This window comes from Lissotriton vulgaris, chromosome 1_1, assembly GCF_964263255.1.
Source record: "Lissotriton vulgaris chromosome 1_1, aLisVul1.2, whole genome shotgun sequence".
NCBI lineage: Eukaryota > Metazoa > Chordata > Amphibia > Caudata > Salamandridae > Lissotriton > Lissotriton vulgaris.
In genome coordinates, this window is record NC_141685.1 from 1,589,045,220 (window position 1) to 1,589,071,581 (window position 26,362).

At 41.8% G+C, this 26,362-nt stretch overlaps 1 protein-coding gene across 1 annotated transcript in view; it reads left to right on the top strand.

The window, feature by feature from the left end:
- CFAP54 (cilia and flagella associated protein 54) overlaps window positions 1-26,362 on the top strand; it is a 2,285,874-nt gene that overhangs the window by 1,263,334 nt on the left and 996,178 nt on the right. Inside the window, exon 42 of the mRNA XM_086918163.1 lies at window positions 12,370-12,570. Within this exon, the coding sequence (XP_086774289.1) occupies window positions 12,370-12,570 (201 nt within the window). The remainder of the gene's footprint in view (window positions 1-12,369; window positions 12,571-26,362) is intronic.

A 26,362-nucleotide genomic window follows, 5' to 3' on the forward strand; every position in this document is an offset into this window, starting at 1 on the left:
CGATCCTGCCACGTCCCTCCCAACCTTGCAGTCGGAACTTGAACGTTTTGAAGCTGTGGTAGGCTTTAAAATAAATTTAGGCAAATCGTACGTTCTAAACCTCACTCTCCCGCAAGTGGAAGTCTATAGGCTCCAGTCTCTTACACCACTGCTGTGGGTCACTTCCTTTATTCAATGTTTGGGAGTCCAGCCCACACCAAGAATAGAGGGGCGTTATGCCGCTAAATCCCCCCCACCCCATCCTTACTCAAATCCAAATGAAACTCACGAAGTGGAAACCTCTCTTCCTGTCATGGTTAGGGCGGATACACGCCGTGAAAATGACACTTCTTCCTAAGCTTCTTTATCTTTTCAGGCCTTGCCCATAGAACTGGCGGGGGATTTATTTCTACGAGTGAAGGCTATGATCTTACACTTTATTTGGCTGGGGGGGGCGCGCTCGCTTCTCCTTCTCCCTATTGCTTTGCTCTTGCAAGGAATGGGGAGTTGGTCTCCAAGACATTCACTTATATTACAAGGTGGCGCAGTTGAGAGTCTTGGTTGAGTGGTCGAAGCAGGAATCTGGTAAACACTGGTTACATATGAACCGCAGCGTGACGGGAAGGACTATATGGGACCTGGTTTGGCGCCCCAAGAAGGACAGACCTAAGAATACATACATTAGCACTCCCACACGCACCACCTTAAGGGTGTAGGATTCAGTCGCAGGCGACGACAGGTGGACTTCGTTCCCTTCACCATTTACCCCACTCCACTTTAACTCGGCATTCCCCCATCCCTTCATGAGGGACCCTTTGAAGCCTGGAGGAAGGGAGGATGGCTTTCTTTGACACATCTATTTCATAATTTTGACCCACTAACTTTTTATAACTGCAAGCAGGACTATGAACTAGGGAACACAGAAAGATATCACTACGCTCAATTAATGCACTGGGCCCTTACTCCTCAGGTAGGAGAGGCAGCCACTCGCCCTCTCACAAAATTCAAGATCTTCCTCACCAAGACCACTTCTATGAAAGGGGTGATCTTGTTCATATATAACTTCCTCCTCACTACCACACTCTCCCTGCGTTCACGGTATATGTCCATGTGGGAGGATATACTACAGCGTGCTATTTTGGACGATAAATGGATGCATTTATGGTCTGACATCATGAGATTCGTTCACTCCACAGAGCTCCATGAAGCCCACCTGAAAACTATGATGGATTGGTGCCTACATCCATCCAGGCTTAGGCAGATCTTCCCCAATACCTCCGATAGATGCTAGAGAGGGTGCGGACTACTTGGGGATTTTCAACATATATGGTGGGATTGCCCAATTATCCGCCCTTTCTGGGAAAAAATGCTGGCACACATTAAACACATGTTGGGCTGCCCAATCCCCTCCACCATGGCGGGTGTCCTTTTGGGGCAACACGATTCTTACCTAGAACATCAGACTCGTGCTGATAAAACAATTATGTGGCTGTGTATAGGAGCGGCTAAGGTTACTCTGGCACCGCATGGAAGAGGAATGAAGCACCAGCTATCTCCTTTTGGCACTCTCACCTATGGAAGCTGCTCAGCCTAGAACGCATGTCAGACATTTTCAGGGATAACTATAAAAACTTTGAATTCAAGTGGGGCCCTTTAGTTACCTTTATTTCACGTGGACTTCCATCGGATGTTTGTCCCTCCACCATTAGAGCCACCATTAGAGCCCTTCATCTCAAATTTGAGATGACCTTCAGTCACATACGGCAACTTAACTGTGTGCATGCTGCCGCCACCACGTTAGGGGAGGAGGGTGGGAAAGGGGGGGCGTATTTGTTCCTTTTTTTTGCGTTATCTCCCAATTGGGAGCTGTTTTCATATGATTTTTGTTCATTCCACGTAGCACCTTCCGACTGGAAGGCGTGAGAAGGTTACCATCGCAGAAAGAAGATAAAACACATGTTGTACCATCGACTTGCAATTTATGCTCATAAGAACGTATTCCAAGCTCCGGTATCATCAGAAACTGTAACCTACTTTTAAGCAATTCATTGAGAAAGGAGTTGGACTCAAACTAGGCAATGTACCATGTTAATCAAATACAGCCCGGTTAATTATGCCGCTCCCCTGCGAGGGACACTGTGATGGTATTATTTCAAGATGTATGCTGGAAAACGTAATAAAAATATCTTTGACAAAATTGTTTAAGAACAGTAAAGGTCTCAAATGTAGGTGTTATCATATAATTGATTAGACTTACGCATTAAGTCCTTATTTCTATGCTAGAATTAGCACATCTGTATCATAAAGTGGTTATATCAAAGCAACAAAACCTATTGCAAGATGAAAATGTAAATGCAAGCATAGCTTTACAAATTATCTCTTCCTTCTAGTGACCTTTCAGACAGCGGAACATCCTTGTGTAAATGGCGCTTTACATTGCTGTGATATGGCTATCTGATTGTACATGTACTGGACTTCCAAATTTAGGATTTCACATGTTAAATGTTACCACCATCTTGGAGTAGTGAAAGGAAAAACTAGTAAATATCACTGTCTATAAACTAAGCACATCATGAACACAATGGCCTTAGTGAACCGATTAGGACTCAAATTCACGTACTACCAGTAATGATTAAGGATGCTATTAAATATGAAAATAGCGTGTGCTATTGATTTTCATTTAAATTAGTCTGAATTATTAATTGACCTGAAATGTACAAATCATTATAATTTATAATTTATTAAATTCAATTAAATTCAAAACCAACATTCCTATAACAAACTATGTTCACATTAGTGCAGGGTTATCTTATTAACCCCTTAGTAGTATAATATCATTGTAAGTAGGCAGCAAACCAAATCACAAGATAAAAATATATTTTTCAGAGTTACTCACCCTTGTAATCACTTTCTTTCAGACCGCATAGCAACTGCGTGTTTGTGTGGCATTTAACGTAGCTGACATAACTGCCATCCATTTAAAAGCACACCATGTAACCTCTGATTTTAGGATAGTGGTGTAACATCTATCTTGGAATAGTAAAAGGAGCAATCCCCTGGATATTAACATCTTTTTGCAATATTTACATTATTAATCAATAAATATGGTGTAGTGTAAGACTTTAGTGAATTATCTTTAAATATGTAATGCTGCAAACACATCACACTGGTTTGAAGAGAACGTAGGTTAACTGCCAGTTAGCATACATGGTGTGTATGTGTGACTATTAGAGCATCATGACCGTAAACTCTATTAAAACCTACATGATGGGTTGTGTTGGATTACTTTTTTAGAAATCACTCACTACATGTTTGCACTACACCATAATTATTGATTAAAAGCAGTAGATAGTGTATACAAATGTAAATATCAAAGGGATCGCACCTTTACTTCTGCTCAAACAGATCGAATCTCCAGAGAAGTACTTGCTAAAGTGAAGCAGTCCCCAACATTTTAAAGTTAAGAAATCAACACAAATGTTTATTGATCAAAGACACACCAAAATCAAAATAGGTTAAGGGGATCGAGAGATAGGAATTTTAAAAGGTTCAGGGCAAACCATGTCAAGAAAAATAAAGCGCCAATCAGAAGTCACTGTTCACAGTTGAGCAAGACCTAGAACCAATTTCAGGGTCACCATGATGGAGTAGGCGTCACCTACACCAAATGAGTTGTACCTGTCAAAAGTTTTACTTTCAGACTTCATTGTCAACTTTTGTGAACGTTTTTCCTGGTCAGTCCAGCACCCCCTAGAACTTAAGGCCGGCAGCATGGCAACTGGAAAGTAGGAATCAAACCCCAAGCCCTTGGAGAACAGTTCCAATTCCTTTGTGTCAGAAAGAGGTAGGAGTCAAATCAAATCAATGTTATTGTTCAGTTAATAATACAATTACAATATACATTGTAAGACATCTTAACAACCATGTTTCAATAGGACACATACATTTGGTATTAAAACTACTGAAGTACCTAGAGAAAAAATAAAATAAAATTGAAATGTTATCAAAAATCTAAATCCTATGGCTATTAGTGAAAATATATTCAAAGACAGTATTGCACATTATTGACTAAATGTATACAGTAACCCCCCACAGTCTAAAATCAGAAAGCATTAAAGTCACACTGGCCAAGTGGCCTAGAAGTACTATGGGTACCAGACATATTGTGTGAATGAATCACATAGTACTTACCGAGTCGTAGGACTCAAAGCTTACCAGTGGATTAAGCCTAGCAGTTGTTTTTCGCTTCCCAAATCTAAAGTGCGCTCGTCCTTTACTAGATAATGTATCTTGAAGTTCTACAAAGGAGATTAGGGACGTGACTGGTGCTTGTTAATGCTCAAGCCTTGCGCAACATTGGCAAAGTACTTAAGGCTGAATTGGTCAGTAGGCATTCAGATGATAGTGATGATAAAAAACTACAACAAATTCCAACAGAAATTTCCCCATCTAAAGTTCTTAATTCTACTCTTGAACAGAGATGTTATGAGGACTGATCACATGTTCCTCATTAAAAAAGTCCTACTATTTCCCCCTCTAAAGTTCTTCATGCTAATCTGTATGCTGGAGTAAACATCGATGTTCTGAGAACTAATTGTGCGTTGCTCATTGTAAAAGGTATTTAATTCCGTATAGCCATCAATGACTACCTTTGGGCTACTATTCGAGAGTTTGGACAAGAGGAATCATATTTTAGCATTGCAGATTTCTACAACTCGATTACTACTTGATTCAACCCTTTAAGGAGCCTACTTGTAAGCTTTGCATCATACCTCTTCAAGCGTACCTTGAGTGCAGTCTCCACTTATCTTACTCCAAGCCTATTAAAACATGGGTGCTAATGGAAAGCTCAGGCACTTTACTTCTCTTTAACAGTGGTAAAGTGCACAGAGTTCTATAGCCAGCAAAATAGGGTCCAATGTAGGTAAACACTCTGGAAAGATATGCAGAAATTGCAGACTTGCTACACTTGCCTTCTGTGAGTATAGTATTTACTCTATAATATCAAGGGTCTCCTTCACCTCAAGTCTGATTCTCTATGCCTTCTTGACATCCTCCTCCCAGAGTTAAAGGATAGATTGACAAAGGGAAGGAGTGAAAGAAAGAATGAAGAAAGAAAGCAAGAACGAAAGAAAAAAGAAAAGAAATAAGGAACAAAAGAACTAATGTAATAAGGAAGGAAAGAAAGGATGGCAGAAAAAAGGAAGTAAGAATGGAAGACAGAAAAAGAAAGAAAGAAAACTAAGCTATAAAGATTGAAACCAGCAAAGGAAGGAAAGAAAGAAAGAAAACTGTTACAAGAGCTACAAATTAAGCACGATAAAAGCTGATTTTCTTCCTGGGCAAAGTTTATTAAAGAACCATTGCTGAAATTGTGTCCAAAATAAATGTGTTCTGAAGAGCCGTCTGCCTAAGAATTCACATGTATAATATTTGAAGCTTATAGGTTGTGTACTGAGTAAAAAGAGGGCAACTCAATACAAAACAGTTTCAAATGGACGCAATCTGTTATGCCAGTAGTTCCCAAACTTTTTCGACCTGCGACTCCCTTCACCTATTGGCCGTTGACTGCAGCTCTCCATTATGTCACTTTTTTTTTATGGGTCGGGTATGTAAACCAGGCCTTGGAAGCACTTTCATTTTCCTCTCTGAAAATAATTGGGATGAAGCCGATAAAGGTATTATAATCATATTTGTAACAAAATAAAAAAATATCAGTTATTTGTAATGGCTTCTGTTTCATTACCGGCAGCAGGGAATCTATACAAATGTCGCTGGGTAAAACCTGACATTTCGGGGTATTACATGATATTCCCAGATATTTTATCATGAACGGGTTTAAAGCATACTGCCACCTGATGCCAAGGAGTACACCCGCCTATTTTTTGCTTGTTTTGTTTAAACACTGAAAGCACTGAAACAGTAAATCCACTACTACCACGATCAATAGCCCATTATCAGGAACACAGCCTTTCCTATTTTACTGTGTGCAAAAAGTATGCTTTATTATAGTAATGGCAAGACTCATTCTTGTAAGTTAGGTATGTCCCTTTGAATCTGTGTTACTCAAGAAATCAGTCCTGTTCAATATTTGAAGTAATTTTGGCAGGATGTTGTTTTAGGTCGAACATTCCCAGAGTGTGAACAATTAAACCGTTTGGAGGTAAGCTTTGCGCTTACCTCCAAACGGACGTGTGCAGATTTGTATGTCAAAGGTGTAAGCGTGTTTCAATAGATGTGTGTGTGTTTATGAACATACATGTGCCCCTGCATTCCTATGCTTTGTGGTCAATATTTGAAAGAGTGGTGAGGGTGAGTGAGCAATTTGAAGTCTTAATTTTGGACAATAAGGCAAGCCAACTGATGACATGGTATTTTTTTTCGGTAAACTGTCAAAATATTGATTTTTTTTATTTCGACTTACTCTTATATCGAGTTGCTAATATCGATGGGACAGAATATCGATGTCCAGAATATCGATGGCCAGAATATCGACCCTAAGGTAAGTAATATCGAAATTACTTATATCGATAGCATATATATTGATGTAAGTAATTTCGATTTACTAATATGTGTTACAAATATTAGTTAAGTATTTAAATTAATTGTTATAATATGTGTTTAATATGTTTTTATAAATAAAAAATATATAAAAGTAAATAATATGTTTTACTACCAGAGCGGGTTGTGGGTTTATAGGGGAATAGGGTGGGAAGTAATTTATTTGTAATTAAATAATAATTTTTTAATGATTAATTTATTTTGCAATTCAATAGTAATTGGCAATGAATTATTTTCATTGATTAATTGATTAATTAATTGCTAATTTATGTATTTTTTTAAGTAAATTATATGTTTTACTACTGGAGCGGGTTGTGGGTTTATAGGGGAATAGGGTGGGAAGTAATTTATTTGTAATGAAAAAAATATTTTTTAATGATTAATTTATTTTGCTATGAAATATTAATTGGCAATGATTTATTTTAATTGATTAATAGAATAATTAATTGATAATTTATGTATATTTTTAACTAAATTATATGTTTTACTACTGGAGAGGGTTGTGGGTTTATAGGGGAATAGGATGGGAAGTAATTTAATTGTAATATTAATTTATTTTGGGTAAAGGAGTATTTTTAGGGTTCAGGGTCAGTTTTGGGTTTTTGGGTAAAGGGGTACTTTTAGTGTTCTGGGTCAGTTTTGGTTTTTGGGGTAAAGGGGTATTTTTAGGATTCAGGGTCAGTTTTCAGTTTTTGGGTAAAGGGGTATTTTTAGGGTTCAGGGTCAGTTTTCAGTTTTTGGGTAAAGGGGTATTTTTGGGGTTCAGGGTCAGTTTTCAGTTTTTGGGTAAAGGGGTATTTTTAGGGTTCAGGGTCAGTTTTTAGTTTTTGGGTAAAGGGGTATTTTTAGGGTTCAGGGTCAGTTTTCAGTTTTTGGGTAAAGGGGTATTTTTAGGGTTCAGGGTCAGTTTTCAGTTTTTGGGTAAAGGGGTATTTTTAGGGTTCAGGATCAGTTTTCAGTTTTTGGGTAAAGGGGTATTTTTTGGGTTCAGGATCAGTTTTCAGTTCTTGGGTAAAGGGGTATTTTTAGGGTTCAGGGTCAGTTTTCAGTTTTTGGGTAAAGGGGTATTTTTAGCGTTCAGGGTCAGTTTTAGGTTTTTGGGTAAAGGGGTATTTTTAGGGTTCAGGGTCAGTTTTCCCTACTGTTGCACCCACTGGAGTGGGAATAGTAATTATTGTTAAGTAATTATATATTATATATGATTTTTAATTATTACTTTTTTAATTAAATATGTATTATTATTTTTTTTACCATTATTACATATATTTAAATATGTTTAAGTAATTAATAAGTATTATTTACAGTATTTTTTATGTTATTTTAAATTTAAAAAAAATCGATATATTTAACAACGATATTTTTAACATCAATATTATTTTTTCGATATTTTGGTACTTACCATGTTGTACATAGGGCGTTGATATTTTTGCTATCGATATAATTACGTCGATATTTGTGTAGGTCGAAATTCTGTCTGTCGAAATTCTGTCATAGATCCTTTTTTTTCATAAGTGGCAGGAAATATTACAACGCACAAAAGCCAGTTCTCCAGTCATCTCAAACACCCCCCCAAAACTTCATAAAAACTCACAACTGATTATTATATGACCACTTCATTTCACGTGATCATGATTACCTGATTTTCCTGGTAGAAGTGATTACTAGAGTGGTTGTAGAACATAGCAGCAATAATACTCTGCATTGCTGTCCTGATTGTGCCTGGCCCTGCCTACGCGGACACATTCTTTAATTAATTGTAATACATCACACACTGGTTCAAACCATTTCAGATGCTAACAGATGCTAACAGGTTAGGCTACCATAACTCCCCCACATGGCATTCCCACATGGATTACTCTGGGCCTGCAAAAGCATATTACAAAAAAGTAACTCCATGTCTTCAATAGTATGCAAAAGAAAGAATCACAGTGCAAACAAATCAAACATGATGGGTTTTAGAAGCTGCAACGCTGCAACGCTCAGCTATAGCTGTTGAAATGCAAGGCAGTCGGCATCACCAAAGGAAGGAAAGTATTGGTTGGTTACAGTAAAGCAGAATCTTTCCCACATTCCCATGAGGTGCCGAACACCCCTGGTGAGTTCTGAAGGCGCACCGGGGTGCCTCAGTGTACAGTTTGGGAACTACTGTGTTATGCTGTTAAATAGCGACAGTCAGACACATCAAAATAAATTTACTACAGCATTGGCAGGAGACAAGAACTGGTTAAGTAAGGAATGTGGCCTCTGCTGACATCTGTTAGAGCGCATTCTGCTTTCACCTCAGACACTAAACAGAAAGGAAACACTAAATAAATGAAAAAGCAAAAACACTGGCGCTGAAGGAAACTACCTTGTGTGTGGATGTGCTCATTGTGAGAGAGAAAAATGTAGTCATTCAAAGTAAAATTAACCACTGACTGAAGTAGACTGACACGTTGCCCATGCTGTATGCAGTAGTAGGCAGGAGCAAAATGTGAATGACACATCAACAGACCAATGGATAAAGAGAGGTGGGTGAAAGCCCTTAAGGAAAGTGTATTATACATATAATTTCAGTAACATCAAAAGGTCTTGGCTAACTCCGACCTTAGAAGGACTGGGGAGACAGTTAATTCCCAGGATTTTAAAGTTGCCACACTAACAAAGGAGTTTTGAAATATTTCCCTTGCAGAAGCCCTTCTGGAAACATGTAACCTTCTCAGAGATTTGCCCTGCTGGCCTTTAAGAAAATAAGAAATGCTGCAGTACTTTGACTAGCCTTCCTTGTAAACTGTAAAACATTTGTGCAACTCTTTTTCATTTAAACCGCTTTCCGTGTAGGGGGAAGTGGCAATTTGTTTTACCCTGGGGTATTGGTTCTCCCCTATCGGGTGCAGCTGTTTTGTCATTATTGAGGGTGGTGTCACAAATATCAGAAACATTTTTCTTGCAACATGTTTAAGGGAGAGCTACAAAAGAATGCTAAAGTTTTCTAAGCAAGTTTACCTGGCATATTATTGACGTTAGACATTTGGGTTTTCTTTCTTTCTTCATCTCATCTTCCCAAATTTTTAGGGCAATCATAAACAGAGCCTCATGTTATCGAGGTTCTGTAGTTCGGAATAACCCCTTCAGCCCCACTACGTTGTCGTGATCCAGCATTATACTCGTCATGGTTAGAAGCTGCAATGAAAGTTAAAGTACACCATTTGAACTTTCGGCAGCCTCTCTCTGGGCTTTTTAGGTCTCGGCTAGCGTAGGCTACGCACATGCGCAGTGTCGCTGGCGAGATTTAATGACTCTGAGTAGCGAGGGTAAACCCCGTCCCTCTTCTCCATTGGCTGGCCTCCTAAACGGCGGCCAGCCATTGGAGAAGAGGTCTCAGTTACGTGATTCTCTCGCTCTAAGCCCCGTCTTTTTCAGATTGGGGCGTGTTTTTTAGGTTTGTTCTACCCTCTTCTCCATTGGCTGGAATGGTAAACAACAAGTCAAAAACACGCCTGTTGCTTACATTCCAGCCAATGGAGCAGAGGGGAGAAAGAAAAACACACCTCCAGTCTGAAAAGGACGGGGCTTGGAGCAAATGGCGAGCACTTGTTTACAACTGGAAAAAATACGTTGAGTACGAGCGTCCCTTCTTCTTACGAGCAGCCAATCATGCAGTGGGATTCAGTTATCCTATTATAAAATGAATAGACTGCAGGAAACGTTTTGCAGCATATTTCTCAATCGAATCCCACCTCTTCATCTGCGAACGAAATGTTTATCTTTAACGCCTCGGCAGCCCCCGTTCCCCGGGGCATTCGGCGTGAAGCGTGTCCCGCCCCCGCTGCGCTCGGTTGATGTCATGTCCTCTGGCCCCTCTCTGCAGCCCCAGAGGATGAGGCAGTGCAGCAGCACTGGCTCCCTGCCTCCCAACAGCAGCCGCCTGCTTCTGCAGCCCATCCGGGCCACGGTCTACTTCCATCTCTGAAGAGGGGGTGGGCACTCTCACCCGCTGAGCCCGACGCGCTTGGCCTCGCTGGGCAGCAACACGTAGCCGGGCGCCATCGTCAGTCCTGGCAACAGCCCTCCGATCCTCGGCGCTTAAAACGGCAGCCCCACCGGGTCGGAGCTCGTAGGCGGCAGTGGGGCCCCTGGTCAGACGCAGAGGTCTCCACCGGACAGCGGCAGGAGGAGCGGGTCCCAGTATGCCCGCAGTACCAGCTCTCCTGTGTCCAGAGGTAGGAAGCGCACACAGCACAATCAACAGGCACCACTCGATGTATATCCATTGAATCACCAGGGACGTGTCGTTTTTTGGCGATCTGTTGTGGTAGTTCCAACAACTTTGCCCGCCATAGTTGTGCACATTGCAATGACACATCAAGGGGTTATGCTCAAGGGCGTGTACCATGGACATCATCACAGCCCTACTTTAGGAACAAATAGAAAAGCTAGGGTTGGTGGTCGCGCAGCTCCTTACGCGTATAAACAGCATTTTCATTTTGACCCTATTACAGGTGCACCCTACAGCTTACATGCTTTAGAACGAATCATATCTGAGGGATGTCTAAAATACAAACTTCCAAGGGGATGGTATTGACATTTATTTCATCTTGTTCATCAACTCACATACCCCCTCCTTCACACCTTATCTTCTACCTTCTAGCATTTGTTATTTATCTACGTTCTAATGGAGATGCCTTTTAACCAACTTAATAGATATTTATACTGCGCGAAGGACACTCTTGTGTGTGTGTTTGTGGCTCTGTGTGTGTTGCTCTGTGTGTGTGGCTTTGTGTGTGTGTGGCTCTGTGTGTGGCTCTGTGTGTGTGTGTCGGTGTGGCTCTGTGTGTGTTGCTCTGTGTGTGTGGGTCTGTGTGTGTGGCTTTGTGTGTGTGTGGCTCTGGGTGTGGCTCTGTGTGTGTGTGTCAGTGTGGCTCTGTGTGTGTGTGTGGCTCAGTGTGTGTGTGGCTCTGTGTGTGTGTAGCTCTGTGTGTGTGGCTCTGTGTGTGTGTGGCTCTGTGTGTGTGGCTGTGTATGTGTGTGGCTGGCTCTGTGTGTGTGTGTGGCTGGCTCTGTGTGTGTGTGTGGCTGGCTCTGTGTGTTTGTGTGTGTGTGGCTCTGTGGGTGTGTGTTGCTCTGTGTGGCTCTGTGTGTGGCTCTGTGTGTGTGTGGCTGGCTATGTGTGGCTGGCTGTGTGTCTGGCTGGCTGTGTGTGTGGCTGGCTGTGTGTGTGGCTCTCTGTCTGTGTGTGTGGCTCTGTGTCTGTGGCTCTGTGTCTGTTTGTGTGGCTCTGTGTGTGTGGCCCTGTGTGTGTGTGGCTCTGTGTGTGTGGCCCTGTGTGTGTGTGTGGCTCTGTGTGTGTGTGGCTCTGTGTGTGTGTGGGTGCAAATGCAATAGGTCTCGCATTTGCGAGAGATTAAATTATTGGCATTGTAAATGACAATGCCATTTATGTATCTGTTTTCAAAACCAACACTTAAATACGAATTTTGTCATTTACAATGCCAATAGCTCCAACTTTTGCAAAGGCGAGACCGTTGCATTGTAAATTTTTGTTACATACTTATACCCACAAATGAAAAACTTTTTTACTTCTTTTTTTGATTACACTATTAAACATGCACTTCCACCTTCCACGGAACAGTTTGCAAATTTTTACTTGAGATGCATTGGATGGGACTTTAAACCAGAGAAAACATACTTAAATAGCTATGGAACAAAATCATTATTTAGTTTGATGCAAGAAACATGAGAGTAAACTTACTGGAAGTATGTTCCTTGACTTGAAGGCAATGTGTCTTTTCACTGAACACTGAACTGCGGGATTTGAGAGATTATAATTCTAACTCCTTTATTCTTTAGGCACTGCTCACGTGGGAACGAGGGACAGTCACTGTAATTTACCTGGAAAGGTAGCGTTCAGCACGGCGGATACAGAGGCGCAGCAGCCTGTCCCACCTGACCTTTCTAAAGAAGAATTCATGTCCCCGATTGCCGTACAAAGCAAAGGATTACCTCACACACAACTTTCGGTTGTTATACTTTCTTATGAAAAGACCATAGGTAAGATAGTACATACCTGTTGAATGCTACTGAGTTTTCTGGCAGAGTTGTGTGTATTATTTTTAAAATAAAGATTATATTTTTGTCATATTGCTTGTCGGTAAATTGTTTTATAAAATACCCCACAATCAAGCAAATGCTCAATCATTAGGTCGAGCGTGAGCCAGCGCAGATACGCTGCTCTGCGAAGAGCTGTGGTAGATCAGTATGGAGAGAAGCTCCACCCACTCCCCCCGCCCTTATTTTTCATTGCCTTGTGTGTTTGTCCTTTCTATATGCTGTCTTCTGATTCATTATGAGGCTTATGGACCCGACTTAGTACAGCCATGTTGTCATTTTTATCCTCCCATGGCTACTGACCCGTTTACTTGGTTGTTACACATGCGTATACTATTTCCTTTATTGCGGTGGTGTGGTTCCTCTGGAAGTCCAAGGCCCAAGGCCCAAGGAGCAGCTAGTGCCGGATCCCGCCGCAGGAGACAGACCAGGTAAATGTGGAGTGTAATTTCCCCTCATTGTCCATGACTTCTCCCCCCACCCTCCCCCCTACCGATGTCCATACCTTCTCCTCACCATCTCCTCCCGCTCTTCCTCCCTTTTGCCAACCATTTGCAATGCAATAGGTCTCGCGTAAATTGGAGACCTACTGCATTAAAAATGCTTGTTATTATATTAATTTCATGAAAGTTTGTGGTATGGATGGTCTCAAATTCTGGACCTAAATTGGAAGCTCCTGAAATAGTTGACTTTGTGGTGTTGGTGATCATGGGCCTTCATAGGAAGTTTTGGGCGCCCTGATTATTTTTCTGCCATATTTATTGCTGTATCACCATCTCTTCACCCAGTCGAAGTTAAGCATGTTGATCATCACTCAGTTTTGCAAAGCCTGATATTATTAATGTCTTTCACCTTAGTTCTTCATATTGGATGCAGTGGGTGAGGCAGTGAGTTTCTGCTTTACTTAAGTCCATGTTGCATTGTACACTGATGCTGTCTTCTGGTTACACAATCCAGTGACTGCAAGTGCATCTCTATGTATCTGCTCATTGGGCAGCTATAGTTTCTCCAAGATTAACCAATAGCAACTAGACACCAGTGCGACACAGTTTGTTTATAGTCTGCCTGAACCAACATTGATGGATGTCACTTTAGCCCTTGAGGAGACGATACTTAAGGCCCGTTAAAATCCAGTGGATGAAACCTGTTGTAGCTAATTAAGTTGTTTCTTATAAAGCGCTTCTGCCATTTCGATGTGTTATCCAGTGTAACTAATGCCTTGATTTATGGTACTCAGTATATTTACCTTCGACAGATGCCAAGCTGAGCCATCCGAACCGGACTTTGAACTCACGGTTTGCAGACCACTGCAAAAACATTGCATACATTTAACTCGCTCAGCAATCTATACCTTTGATTATGTACATAGTATTCAAAGTATTAACTTTTAAGTTATCAATTTATCAGGAAAGGAAAAAACTAAATTGTAAATTGAGAAAGATGTCAGTTTTAGGTCCAGCCTAGGCAGCCCATGCGCTGCTTTGTGAGGCATGTGAGTATGGACCTGAAGCCCCCCCTACTCTCCACCCATATTGTACATTGGCTTGTGTCATTGTCCTCCCTAAATGCTGGTTTCCGAATCGTTTATCGGCTTGTTAGTCCCTCCTTAGTGCTGCCTTGTCTTCATTTGTAATTGTAAACTCCCAGGAGGACTGGCCCTTTTACTTCGGTTGTTACACAGTAAGACTTATTCTGATGGATACATCTGCCAGTGGATTCCTCACCTTGTGAATATCCACCTGCGTCAGCAACGTTCCGAAAATTCTTTTGTAGCTCGCCGGTGTGGACGACGTCACAGGAGCACGACATCGCGCGCGGCTCCTCTGACGTCACCGACACCATAATAGGCCCACGCCGGCGTGATGATTTCAGTTCCCTTTTTTCCGCGTTGTCGACGCTAACGTTTTCGAGGGTTCTTCTGTTGCGTTGATAGTAACTTTGTTACCTTTGTAGGTTTTCTGTATCTTTCCAGTGTTACTGTCTTCTGTCGTGATGTCGTCTAAGAAGACTGGTTTTAAGCCGTGTGGTAAATATGAAAAAATGATGTCCATCACAGATCCGCATGACGAGTTTTTTTGGTGCCTGAGTTCAGATCACGACGTACAAGGTTGTCGATCCTGTTTGAAAATGAATCCGAAGTCTCTTGGTGAACGTGAGGCGAAACTCCTGGTTGCCAAATTAAAAGGTAAAGGGGCCAAGAAGAGTTCGAGATCGAGGTTCTCGAAGTCGAGTTCGAGGTCCTCCCGGTCGAGGTCGGCTTCGAAGTCGACTTCGGGACATGCTTCCAGGTCATCGAAGAAAAAGCATAAGAAGAGGAAGCATGGATCAAGGCACCATTCGGGAAAGGAGTCGGATTCGAGGGTGAAGTCGTCTGGTCGACGACATCGTAAGGATATGGTATCTCCCTCTCCAGAGCGGAATCCGGAATGTGGAGCATTCACCGGCTCCGGTTTCGAATCCTTCTCCGGCTCCATCTCAGTCTTCAGAACATGAAGAAGAAGAGGTTCCGGTGCCTAAGGGCTCATCGTCTCTGGTTCACCAACCCGAGGAACAAGAGGAGTTGATTCTGGTGCAGCCTCCCCAGGAGCAGCCGGTGGGTTTGTATCCTCCTTTTCGGGTCTAGAACAGGATCCTTCGCATTTTTTAAACACCAGGTATAGTGTTTATGCGAGAGCCATGTACCCCTCTGGAGCACCGGCTGGTCCCATGGGTCCATTGGCATACAATCTGGGAGTTCCCCAGGCTTATGCTCCGGCGTCTTTCATGCCGTTCATGCCAGCGCCGACTCCGCCTTGGCATCTCTCGGCGCCGCCGAGGTAATCGATGCCGTTTACGACTTCACCGGCTCCAGACCGACCTCGAGATCTTCTAACTCGAAGTACGGCTCCGGCTCCACGTTTGACGCCGGCTCCGCCCCCTTCGGAGTCGATTCCGGATCCGACGACATCGCTTCGGAAGGAGAGGTCGAGGCGTGAAGCCCAGCGCCTTTTGGAGGAGCGGAGTCATAGTGAAGCTGAGTTTGAAGAGGGTGAGATTCAGGATCTGGAGGATTATTTTGATGATTTGAGACAGGCAAGTGGACTTGATCTGTCCCCTGATTGGGAGTTAGCCTCGGTGTCGGATGCTCCGTCTAAAGATGTGGCACCCTATCATGTTGTTATTAAAAAGGTAGCAGATTTACTAAATTTGACTTTGCCCACTGCTGAGTATAAGGCGAACATTCTGACTGAAGTCCTTCATTCTCCTTCATCTGTTGTTGAACCTATACTTCCATTACTGATGCTCTAACTGATCCTATCCTGGAGGTGTGGAGTAGACCTCTTACTGCTCCTGCGGTTTCTAAGGCCGTTGCAAGGCGTTATTGAGTGGCTCCTGGTGACCCTGACTTTTTGTCCACTCATCCCTTGCCGGAGAGTTTGGTTGTGCAAGTTGCCTGCTCTAAAACATCTGCAGGTGCTTTTTCCCAGGTACCTGGTGATAAGGGTTCCAAAAAGCAGGACCAATCTGCAAAAAAAGTATTTTCATCAGGTAGCATGGCCATTAAATCTACAAATGCCACTTGCTTACTGGGTTGTTATATCCATTCGTTGATGGATACTCTTAAGCAATTGTCTCTTAAACTTCCAGAAAGAATTTTAATGAGGTGGTTGCTGACACGCAGGCTGCTGCCCGGCAGGTCATACAGAGCGGTATGGACACAGCGGATTCAGTGGCTAGGGACATGGGTTCTTCAATTGCCACCAGAAGGGCTGCCTGGCTGAAGACTTTGGAGTTCTCTACAGATGTTCAAGCTGCTTTAATGGATTTGCCCTTTGATGGCTCAGGCCTTTTCGAAAAGATAGCTGATGCTGCATTGGAGAGGTTCAAAGACAGCAGGGCAACAGCCAGGTCTTTGGGATTTCAAATTAGAGGTTCTGTGAGGAGAAGGTACAGGGGCTTCGGAAGATCTTCTTTTCGTCCCTATAAGCAGACACAGCAGCAGCAAAACCCATTGTATAAATCATACAGGGGCAGACAAAGAGCTCGTCCTCGTGGACATCAGGCCTCTTCCTCCTCCTTCTCTTCCTCTTCCTCTACCCACCCCCTCCTACAACTGCAAAGCCGCCCTAGATCCACCATTCTGGATCATGTGGGTCCTGTGGGGGGCCGGCTTACCTATTTTCTACGGGATTGGGAATCGGTGACATCGGACATTTTGGTTCTCAATCTCGTAGAGAAGGGGTATGCACTTCCCTTTTGGGAATTTCCCCCAAATTATCCTCCTTGCCAAGGTTTTTGATCGGAGGACCACCTGTTGCTTCTGCAGGAGGAAGTCCTGGCACTGTTAAGAAAGGGTGCGATAGAGGTGGTTCCGGAGCAGGAAAGGGATCAGGGATGCTACTCCCGGTATTTTCTGATTCCCAGGAAGGATGGCAGACTTCGTCCAATCCTGGATCTCAGGGTCTTGAACCTTTACCTGAAACAGGAAAAGTTCAAGATGCTCACCCTTGCACAGGTTCTTCAGGCGCTGATTGAAGAAGACTGGATGGTGTCAATCGACTTGCAGGATGCTTATTTCCATATTCCTATCCTGTAGTCACACAGTAAGTATCTCCGTTTTACGGCGAGTTCTCAACATTACCAGTTTGCGGTCCTTCCGTTTGGTCTTACTACTGCACCTCGAGTTTTCACCAAGGTGATGGCTATGGTGGCAGCACATCTCAGAAGTTCAGGGCTACCAGTATTCCCTTATCTGGACGATTGGCTGATCAAAGCAGAATCTCTTGAGAAAGTGCTCCATCATTTGCAGGTCACAACTCAGTTGTTGTACAGGTTGGGCTTCTCAATAAATGTGCCCAAATCTCACCTGGTGCCCTCCCAGCACAATCTGTTCATAGGTGCGGTACTGAATACAACTGTGTGTCGGGCATTCCCTCCACCACAAAGGATTCTCGACATACAGGAAATGATTCCTTTATTTTACAATGGAGCGATCGTTCCAGTCCTGAAGGTCCTACGTCTGCTCGGTCTGCTGGTCAACCATGCACGTTGGCATATGAGGGCACTCCAGTGGTGCCTCCGCAGGCAGTGGTATCAACACAACGGAGATCTCAGGGAGTCTGTGAGTATCTCCAGAGAAGCTGCGGCGGATCTGACTTGGTGGGGCGTTGAAGGCAATCTGTCTCAAGGAAAGCCTTTCAATCTGCCTCCATCGGTTGCCACGGTGATAACGGATGCATCCACTCTAGGGTGAGTTGCTCATCTGGAAGATCTGGAGATCAAGGGTCTTTTGGTCTCCAGAGGAAAGGTTGCTTCACATCAACCTTCTGGAGATACGGACAATACCTCTAGCACTCAAGGCCTTCCTCCCTTCCCTTCGCGGTCGGTCGGTTCAAGCCCTGATGGACAACACCACCGCGATGTGGTATGTCAACAAGCAGGGAGGAGTGGGAACGCTGTGTCTCTGCAGAGAGGCTCTGCGTCTCTGGTCCTGGGTTCAGGACCATCAGATTTGTCTGATGGCCGGAGTTCTGAACGTGCGTGCAGACGGTCTCAGTCGGCAGTTCTCAGCCGACCATGAGTGGAGGCTTCATCCAGAGGTAGTTCGTCACGTCTTTTGGATGTGGGGGACTCCTCAGTTGGACCTGTTCGCCACTCACGAGAATGCTCAATGCTCGTCATTCTTCAGTCTCCAGTCTCCAGTTTCCGATGCAGAGAGCCTTGGGGGACGCGTTTCAGTTGAGTTGGGGTTCACAGCTCCTTTACGCGTTTCCCCCCATACCCTTGATTCCTCGGGTTCTGAGGAAGATTCGCCAAGACCGGTCCCAAGTCATATTGATTGACCTGGATTGGCCAAGAACGGTATGGTACACAGATCTTCTCCTCCTCTCCTTGCGTCTCCCTCTCAGGGCAGATCTCCTCTCCCAGATGGAGGGGCAGGTTCTACACCCCCACCTCCAGAACTTACACCTTCATGCCTGAACGGGGCAACCTGAATTCCTTTTCTCTCCCACATGACGTGGTGGATGTCATTCTATCGGCCAGGCGTGATTCCACCAAATCTATCTATTCTTACAGGTGGTCTAAATGTGTTACTTGGTGTGCCTCAATGGAACTTGAATCTTGTGCTTACTTTTTTGTTGGGTTCTCCTTTCGAACCTTTGCACAAGTGTTCCATGAGACTTTTATCTTTTAAGACGTCTTCCTGGTTGCAATTACCTCGGCAAGGAGGGTAAGTGAGCTTCAAGCTCTTAGTTCAAAGCCCCCATTCTTGACCATTCATGCTGAACGAATGGTTCTTAGGACCAGGGCTGCTTTTCTGCCGAAGGTGGTAACTCCCTTCCATCTGGGGCAGTCCATTACCCTTCCTACCTTCTATCCTCCCCCCACATCCTTCCAAGGAGGAGAAGAGACTGCACGGCCTGGACCCTAAGAGGGCGGTGAGCTTTTATCTTGATAGGACAAAAGACTATCGAGTGGATGACCAGCTCTTTGTTGGGTTTGCTGGCTGCAGAAAAGGAAGAGCTGTGCACAAGCGCACACTTTCAAAATGGATTATACTATGCATCAAGATCTGCTACTCCCTAGCGGGTAAGGAGCCTCCAGAAGGTACAAGAGCTTACTCTACTAGAGCAAAGTCATCAACATCTGCTTTGTCTAGGGGTGTTCCTGTAGAGGATATTTGTAGAGCGGCAACTTGGGCCTCCCTCCACACTTTTGCGAAGCATTACTGCTTGGATACCGAAGTGAGGAGGGACGGCCACTTGCGCGCTCTGTTCTTCAGGACTTTCTGGTATAGGAGAGTGGACACCCTTCTCCGGGAGTGGGGACTGCTGTGGGAATCTATTCACAAGGTGAGGAATCCACTGGCAGATGTATCCATCAGAATAATAAGTTACTTACCTTCGGTAATGCTTTTTCTGGTGGATACAGTATCTTTAGTCAAAAAAGGATTCCCTTTGGGTACCTTACACTTGAGATAACAATCCTCACATACACATGAAACGTAACGCAAACATCTACTAGAGCAAGTACATAAACAGCATTATAAACAAACTATGAAAGCAATGCAACAGATATACAAAACAGTTAAAATTAAAATTCTGCACTTTTTATTCTTACACAGCTAAAATTCACTAAAAATTGGGAAACAGACATTAAAAGAAGAAAAAAATTACACAATAAATCTAATGAATTCCTATTTGTAAAAAGGAGACACAAAACAGAAAATTAATTCAGCCACTAGGTCAGAACTATCCCTGATTTATATGTAATGTGCTTCTCCTTTGGCATCGACGCGTTTCGGTGTGTGTATATATATATATATAACCACCTTCATCAGGATAACATACAATGTTGCACAATAGTTCTGAAAATCCAAACAAACATGTATTTTTAAAAAGAAGGCAGAATTAATTTGAATCAAATATTACCTAAAATCTGAATACACATTTTGAACACTGATTACATTGCTAACACAGTAGACACCTCATAACATAGTAGACACCTCATAACATAGTAGACACCTCATAGCATAGACATTTCATAACATAGACATATCTAAGTACATTTGGACCTTTCATCATCCCACAGTCACATTTAGAACAAACTTATTATATATACTGTGTAAAAACAGTTAATCATTTAACTTTCAATATATATTTTTCATGTAGCAATTTTTTTTTTCATCTGACAGTCCCATGATGTATAGCAATCTCTATTTCAGCGCTTCCTATTTCTATCAGGTTGATAACTCATATTTAGCATGATACTCAAGAAAGCGTAAATTTTCACCTTTGTTTTTCTAAAGTGCTTTTTACTATTGCTAGTTCTGATAGGCCATTTATATCAATAGATCTTTTCAAATAGTACATTGGAGTATGCCACAGATATAAACATAATGGGATTCAAATTCATAACTGTATACAACGGTATACAATAGTATATATATTATAGAAAGCAATTCATAAGGACATACCTCTTTATCCGCTTAAAAAGAACTTGATTAAACAAGGGGTGTACACCTCCTTTTCAAAGTTTCTCGTCCCGCGAGAACCAGTTTCATTTAAAAATGCACTGCACACATCCGCCTGAAAGAAGCAATACCATAGCGCATAGAATAATTAGCGCATAGAACTATTTAACCCAAACAGCAACTCCTATAAGTATGGACATGGGTGTTCAAATATAGATTACATGTATTACCTGACTTTCTAGTCCAAACGTATCTCTTTTGAAAAAGGCGTAAGAAATCAGGAAAGTTCCTTGAGTCTTCAACAACTCTAGATAAGTGATAATAAATAAAAATAAGAGACTCTTATTCTCTGTATATTTAACACAAAGAGCTAGTAATGTGGAACAAGGACGTGTTACTTACATCCTTAGGATAGATTCATTCGAAAATGGTTTGTTGTGAAAGATATAAATCAGTATGTTGCAGTCAAAAACGAGCGTTGTGGCACGAGTGCTTAACCTAGAGAGTAAATATACACGTCTTTAGTACATAGCAAGGTAACAAGAAAACTTGCATTTTCTCTCACCAACCTCGGGATACTCTCCTTACACTTCGAGCAATTGCTGTGTTTAAAAATGCACGCAGTAGAATTACGGCTCCATATCACCAATTCTTGGGCAATCATGATATATGTCTTATTAGTATCACTGCCGGTTCTACAATAAAAAGGGGGGTTACCCATTTTAAGCTGGAATATATATTGACAACTAGACACATTATCGTTGCATCCAAAACGTGTCATTCCTAACAGCGAGCCACGATACTTACATGTTTCGTGGTAAAAATAAGTTCAGAATCCGGCGTGGATAATGGAGGGTGAATAAAGCCTAAAGAAAAGAATAGGCATATATAAATAAACCGCCAGAAAGCGCCAGGTAAGCTCGGGTATAGCTTCATATTAGGAGGTTATAACTAACCTTCCAAGAAAAGAGTAGCTGCCTTCTGCGTGCAGTCCCGGTCGTCTTGCTTCAATCAACCGCGTCAGGAGGCGATACACAGGTTTAAATCCCCGCGGTTTCCATGTAAAGAACGCCTTCTTCCTATCTCGGGCTATAGCTAGAAAGCCAGCATAGAAAGCGGACTGAAATTTGGCTTTTGCGAGCGATGGTAAGCCAGTAACATCAGCGCCATTATTGAAAATAAGATTATCTAAAGAATAACATAGGAGTCACCAAAACAATGGGTAACAGAGGCACTAGTCCCTATTGATATATTGTTTTGTTTTAAGTGCCATTTTAGTCAACATCAATTATCGTGTTTTTTTTGGGATATATTAAGTACGAATTCTTGTATACAGAGGGTGTTATCGTCTAACCCCATATTGTTAATCACACAAGTTTGGATGATTAAAATTACGGGAACACCCCAGTAATGTCTATACCTTTACCACAAATGGAAATATCAATTCATACATACTCAGATGGCAGACATAGCAGAAACACACCAATGGTGTCTATATCTTTGCTACAGATGGAAATACCAATAAGAATAAGATTGTGTGGGGTATGTAAGAATAAGGGTCAACGGAAGACATCTGCCACTAAAAATATAGTATTTTAGTTATTAGGACATATTATCAACTACGATAATACATGTAGATAAAAATCAATACATGTATATAAATGGATGTTCTTTGATTTATTTGTTAGTGACATGAAATTATTATTATAAAGCTAGCTAAACCTATTGGTTGCCACACAGTATTATACAGAACATCATTGGACCTTAATTGGCCCCAACAATGCGATCCCATTCCTCTCGTGAGTTAAGTCCTTTCCTCATTGTATTGAGGTAAGAGATGTACTATTGTTCTCTGTTCTTACGAACAGTTACAATGTTGCCACCCCTTTTGCCAATCTTGACTCTCTCCAAAATGAACCATTTGAAGTCACGTTCGGTGTGTTTCTGTTCAAAAAAATGTGCAACAATAAGGGCAGTAATTTTTTTAGTTTTAATGGCCGACCTATGTTCTTGTAATCTTATACGGACTTCTCTTCCAGTCTCTCCAACATAACAAAGTCCACATGGACACATTAGAAGATAAATAACATTTTTGCTTCTACAATTATTGTGAGTTTTGCATTTAACAGTCATACCATTACATGTGATTTCTAGTGCAACTATACATTGGTCACATATGTTACATATACCACATTTCGAGGTTCCTACAACTTTGGTGTTATCTAAGGTCCTCTGGTGGTCAACTACATCTTCTTTGTAAGTATGAACTAGCAAGTCACACAAGTTTTTGTTTTTTTTAAAAGCAAAAAGAGGTTTTTCTAGGGTTATATCTTCCTCATGGTTCAGAATATACCAATGCTTGTTGACTACATTTTTGATTTGATTACTCTTATTAGAAAATTTGCTCACAAACACCACTTTATTTAGCGTACCTTTTTCTTTTTTGGTATTCTGAATAAGGGTGTCCCGATCATAGAATCTGGCTCTTTTCAGAGACTGGGATAGCAATGTTTTAGGGTAGCCCCTATCTTTGAATTTGTTCTTAAGATTCTCAGCATGTTTGTAATAGTCATTGATGTCTGTGCAATTTCTCCTTAAGCGAAGAAATTGGCTAAAAGGAATACTCTCCCTCTGGGATTTGGGGTGAAAACTCGAATAATGTAGGAGAGTATTTTTGGCCATAGGTTTAGTATAGAGGTCAACAGATAATCTTCCATTTGAATTTCTAATTGTGATATCAAGAAAGTCTACTTGTGTGGTACTGTATGTAGATGTGAACCTAAGATTTGGGTCCCCCATATTAATCCAACTCAGGAATTTGTCTAATAGCTCAGCTGATCCTTCCCAGATGAAAAAGATATCATCAATGTAGCGGTACCAGCCCGCTACATTTTCAAAAAATGGGGCCATCTCGTTATCTATATGTCGGGCTTCAAAGTCACCTACATAAAGACAGGCCAGGCTGGGAGGACAGGTGGCCCCCATGCTAGTCCCCTTGAGTTGCTTGTAGTAGTCATCTTTAAACAGGAATACATTATTGGTCAGGATAAGTCTAACGCAGTCAACAATGAAGTCCTTGTTAGCCCCACCAAGATCTTGGTTGGTGAGGAGTGAGTCAATAAATTCAACAGTATCTGTCTGGGGTATATTGGAGTTGCTGTTTGGGTTAAATAGTTCTATGCGCTAATTATTCTATGCGCTAGGAACCGCTGAAATAGGTAATAATTTGATTCAAATTAATTCTGCCTTCTTTTTAAAAATACATGTTTGTTTGGATTTTCAGAACTATTGGGGCGACGTATGTTATCCTGATGCAGGTGGTTACATATATACATCCACCGAAACGCGTCGATGCCAAAGGAGAAACATATTACATATAAATCAGGGATAATTCTGACCTAGCGGCTGAATTAATTTTCTGTTTTGTGTCTCCTTTTTACAAATAGGAATTCATGTGATTTATTGTGTAATTTTTTCCTACTTTTAATGTCTGTTTCCCAATTGTTATTGAATTTTAGCTGTGTAAGAATAAAAAGTGCAGAATTTTAATTTTAACTGTTTTGTATATCTGTTGCATTGCTTTCATAGTTGTTTATAATGTTGTTTATGTACTTGCTCTAGTAGATGTTTGCGTTACGTTTCATGTGTATGTGAGGATTGTTATCTCAAGTGTAAGGTACCCAAAGGTAATCCTTTTTTGACTAAAGTCAGTTGTGGTACCCTATCCCTTTGGGTCTGGGGTCCCTCTCTCTTTTATTAGAGGGGATACAGTATCTGCCTGTGGATTCCTCACTGACCCACCCGCCTCCCCGTTGTACACTCTTCTATTCCTGAGATGATAGCAATGTTTTAATGTTTACATGTTATCTTCAAAGGAAATGTGTTTTTGTACATGATTTGCTAGGTTGTATTCACACTATGTGTGTTACCTTGACTACTTTTTACTGTGTACACTGTGTATATATCTACTGTTGTTGGTCCGTCTGTGTGCCTCGAAGGCATGGAAAAAAGAGCAAAACTGATGTCATCACGCCGGCGTGAGCCTATTATGGTGTCGGTGACGTCAGCGGAGCCGCGTGCGATGTCGTGCTCCTGTGACATCGTCCACGCCGGCGAGCTACAAAAGAATTTTCCAAACGTTGCTGACGCAGGGGGATATTCACAAGGTGAGGAATCCACAGGCAGATACTGTATCCACCAGAAAAAGCATTACCGAAGGTAAGTAACTTGTTCTTTAATCTGTAAGCACTATTTTCTTTAATGAGTTTCTCCTACTGCAGGCACCACATGCTTTCCTCCAACATTCAGCGCGACACGTGCGCTTTCACTTTCCAAGCAGCCCAGGAAAATGGTGGCCGCTTCTTTGAAATTAAATAGGTCTCGCATCTACAAGAGTTTGAGCTATTGGTATTGCAAATGACAATGCCTTTTATTTATGTGTTTATTATCAAAACAGATAAATAAAAGGCATTGTCATTTACAATGCCAATAGCTTAAACTCTCGCAAATGCGACACCTATTGCATTGCAAATGCTTGTGTTTTACTAGCAGTTAATAAAACCAAACCAATACTTTGTGCGGAAGCTAAAATGCGTTAGTGACGATGGAGCACACATTAATAACGGAAACTACATTAACAAGATGTATACGGTAAAATTACATCAAATCATAATTTTAAACATACAGTGATTTCTAAACATTTAAAACATGTTAGTTGCAAACAATAAAAATATTCCTCAGAATTCCATGTGATGCCGTATATTAAAGCAACAGCAGGTTAAGTCTAAATTTTGCAGATGTTTTCTACTTTCCTTCATAAATTTGAGAAATCCTTTTAGTAGGGCATCATTCTGCACCCTTAAAATAAACCTGTACACTGTCTTTTCAGTGCCTAATGCCTAATCTGTGAAAAGATGGCTGTAAATAGCCAACGCACACATCATTAAGTGCAGGGCAACAGCAAAAACACGGCACTCTTTTTTTAGGGCAAAATTCGCATAAGCGACATTTACTGCTGAAGCAAGTTTATTTTCAAATCTGATACCTAAGAATTGTCACCCAGGTCAAACAAACTAAATCGTAGGTGCAAAAACGACATTTTTAGCTGCAATGGAGTGGCAGAAGAGCTGTAAGGCTCTAAATGGCCTAACACTTAGTTTTCAGCAAAGGAAATGTATTTTATCTGGATGGCCAATATGGAGTTAAGATAACCAGCGGAGGCATTTGTCTGCCTTAAAGCCATCAGGTGCATTTTATCTGGTCGAGGGCTAAGCTCCATGGATGTTTTCGGGCATTAAACTTGCTCCACAACTTAGATCTAACCGAGCCCGGATGTTCAGTACTTTCCCTAGACCACTGACTTAAACAATCGGCTTGAGAAGATAGAAGCTTTAGCAGGAGAACGAATTGTAGCATAATTTGAGCTTGGGAGGGGGGAACATGCAAGATGGAAAATGGAAAATGGCTCTATGAGCTTGTCCTGGGCTTAATCTAGCCATCCCCAGTTTTTTTTCCAGGAAATGCTTTGTTGTCGTACTTAAGAGCAAAAATGATCCTTGCTCAGATGACTTTCATTAGGGACTTTAGAGAAGAGAATGAGCAATGTTTTTAAAAGGGTAATATTGCAAAATTTAGAGTGGCTGCTTTTTGAATTCGGGGGAGCATAGGAGCTAAAGCTGAGCCACCATCATCAAAAGTAACACCTAGATAATTATGTTTTAAAGCATGCTTGCTTTCAAAAAGTTGTAGCGGCTAATTTGACAGTTTCCACTAGCCTCTTTA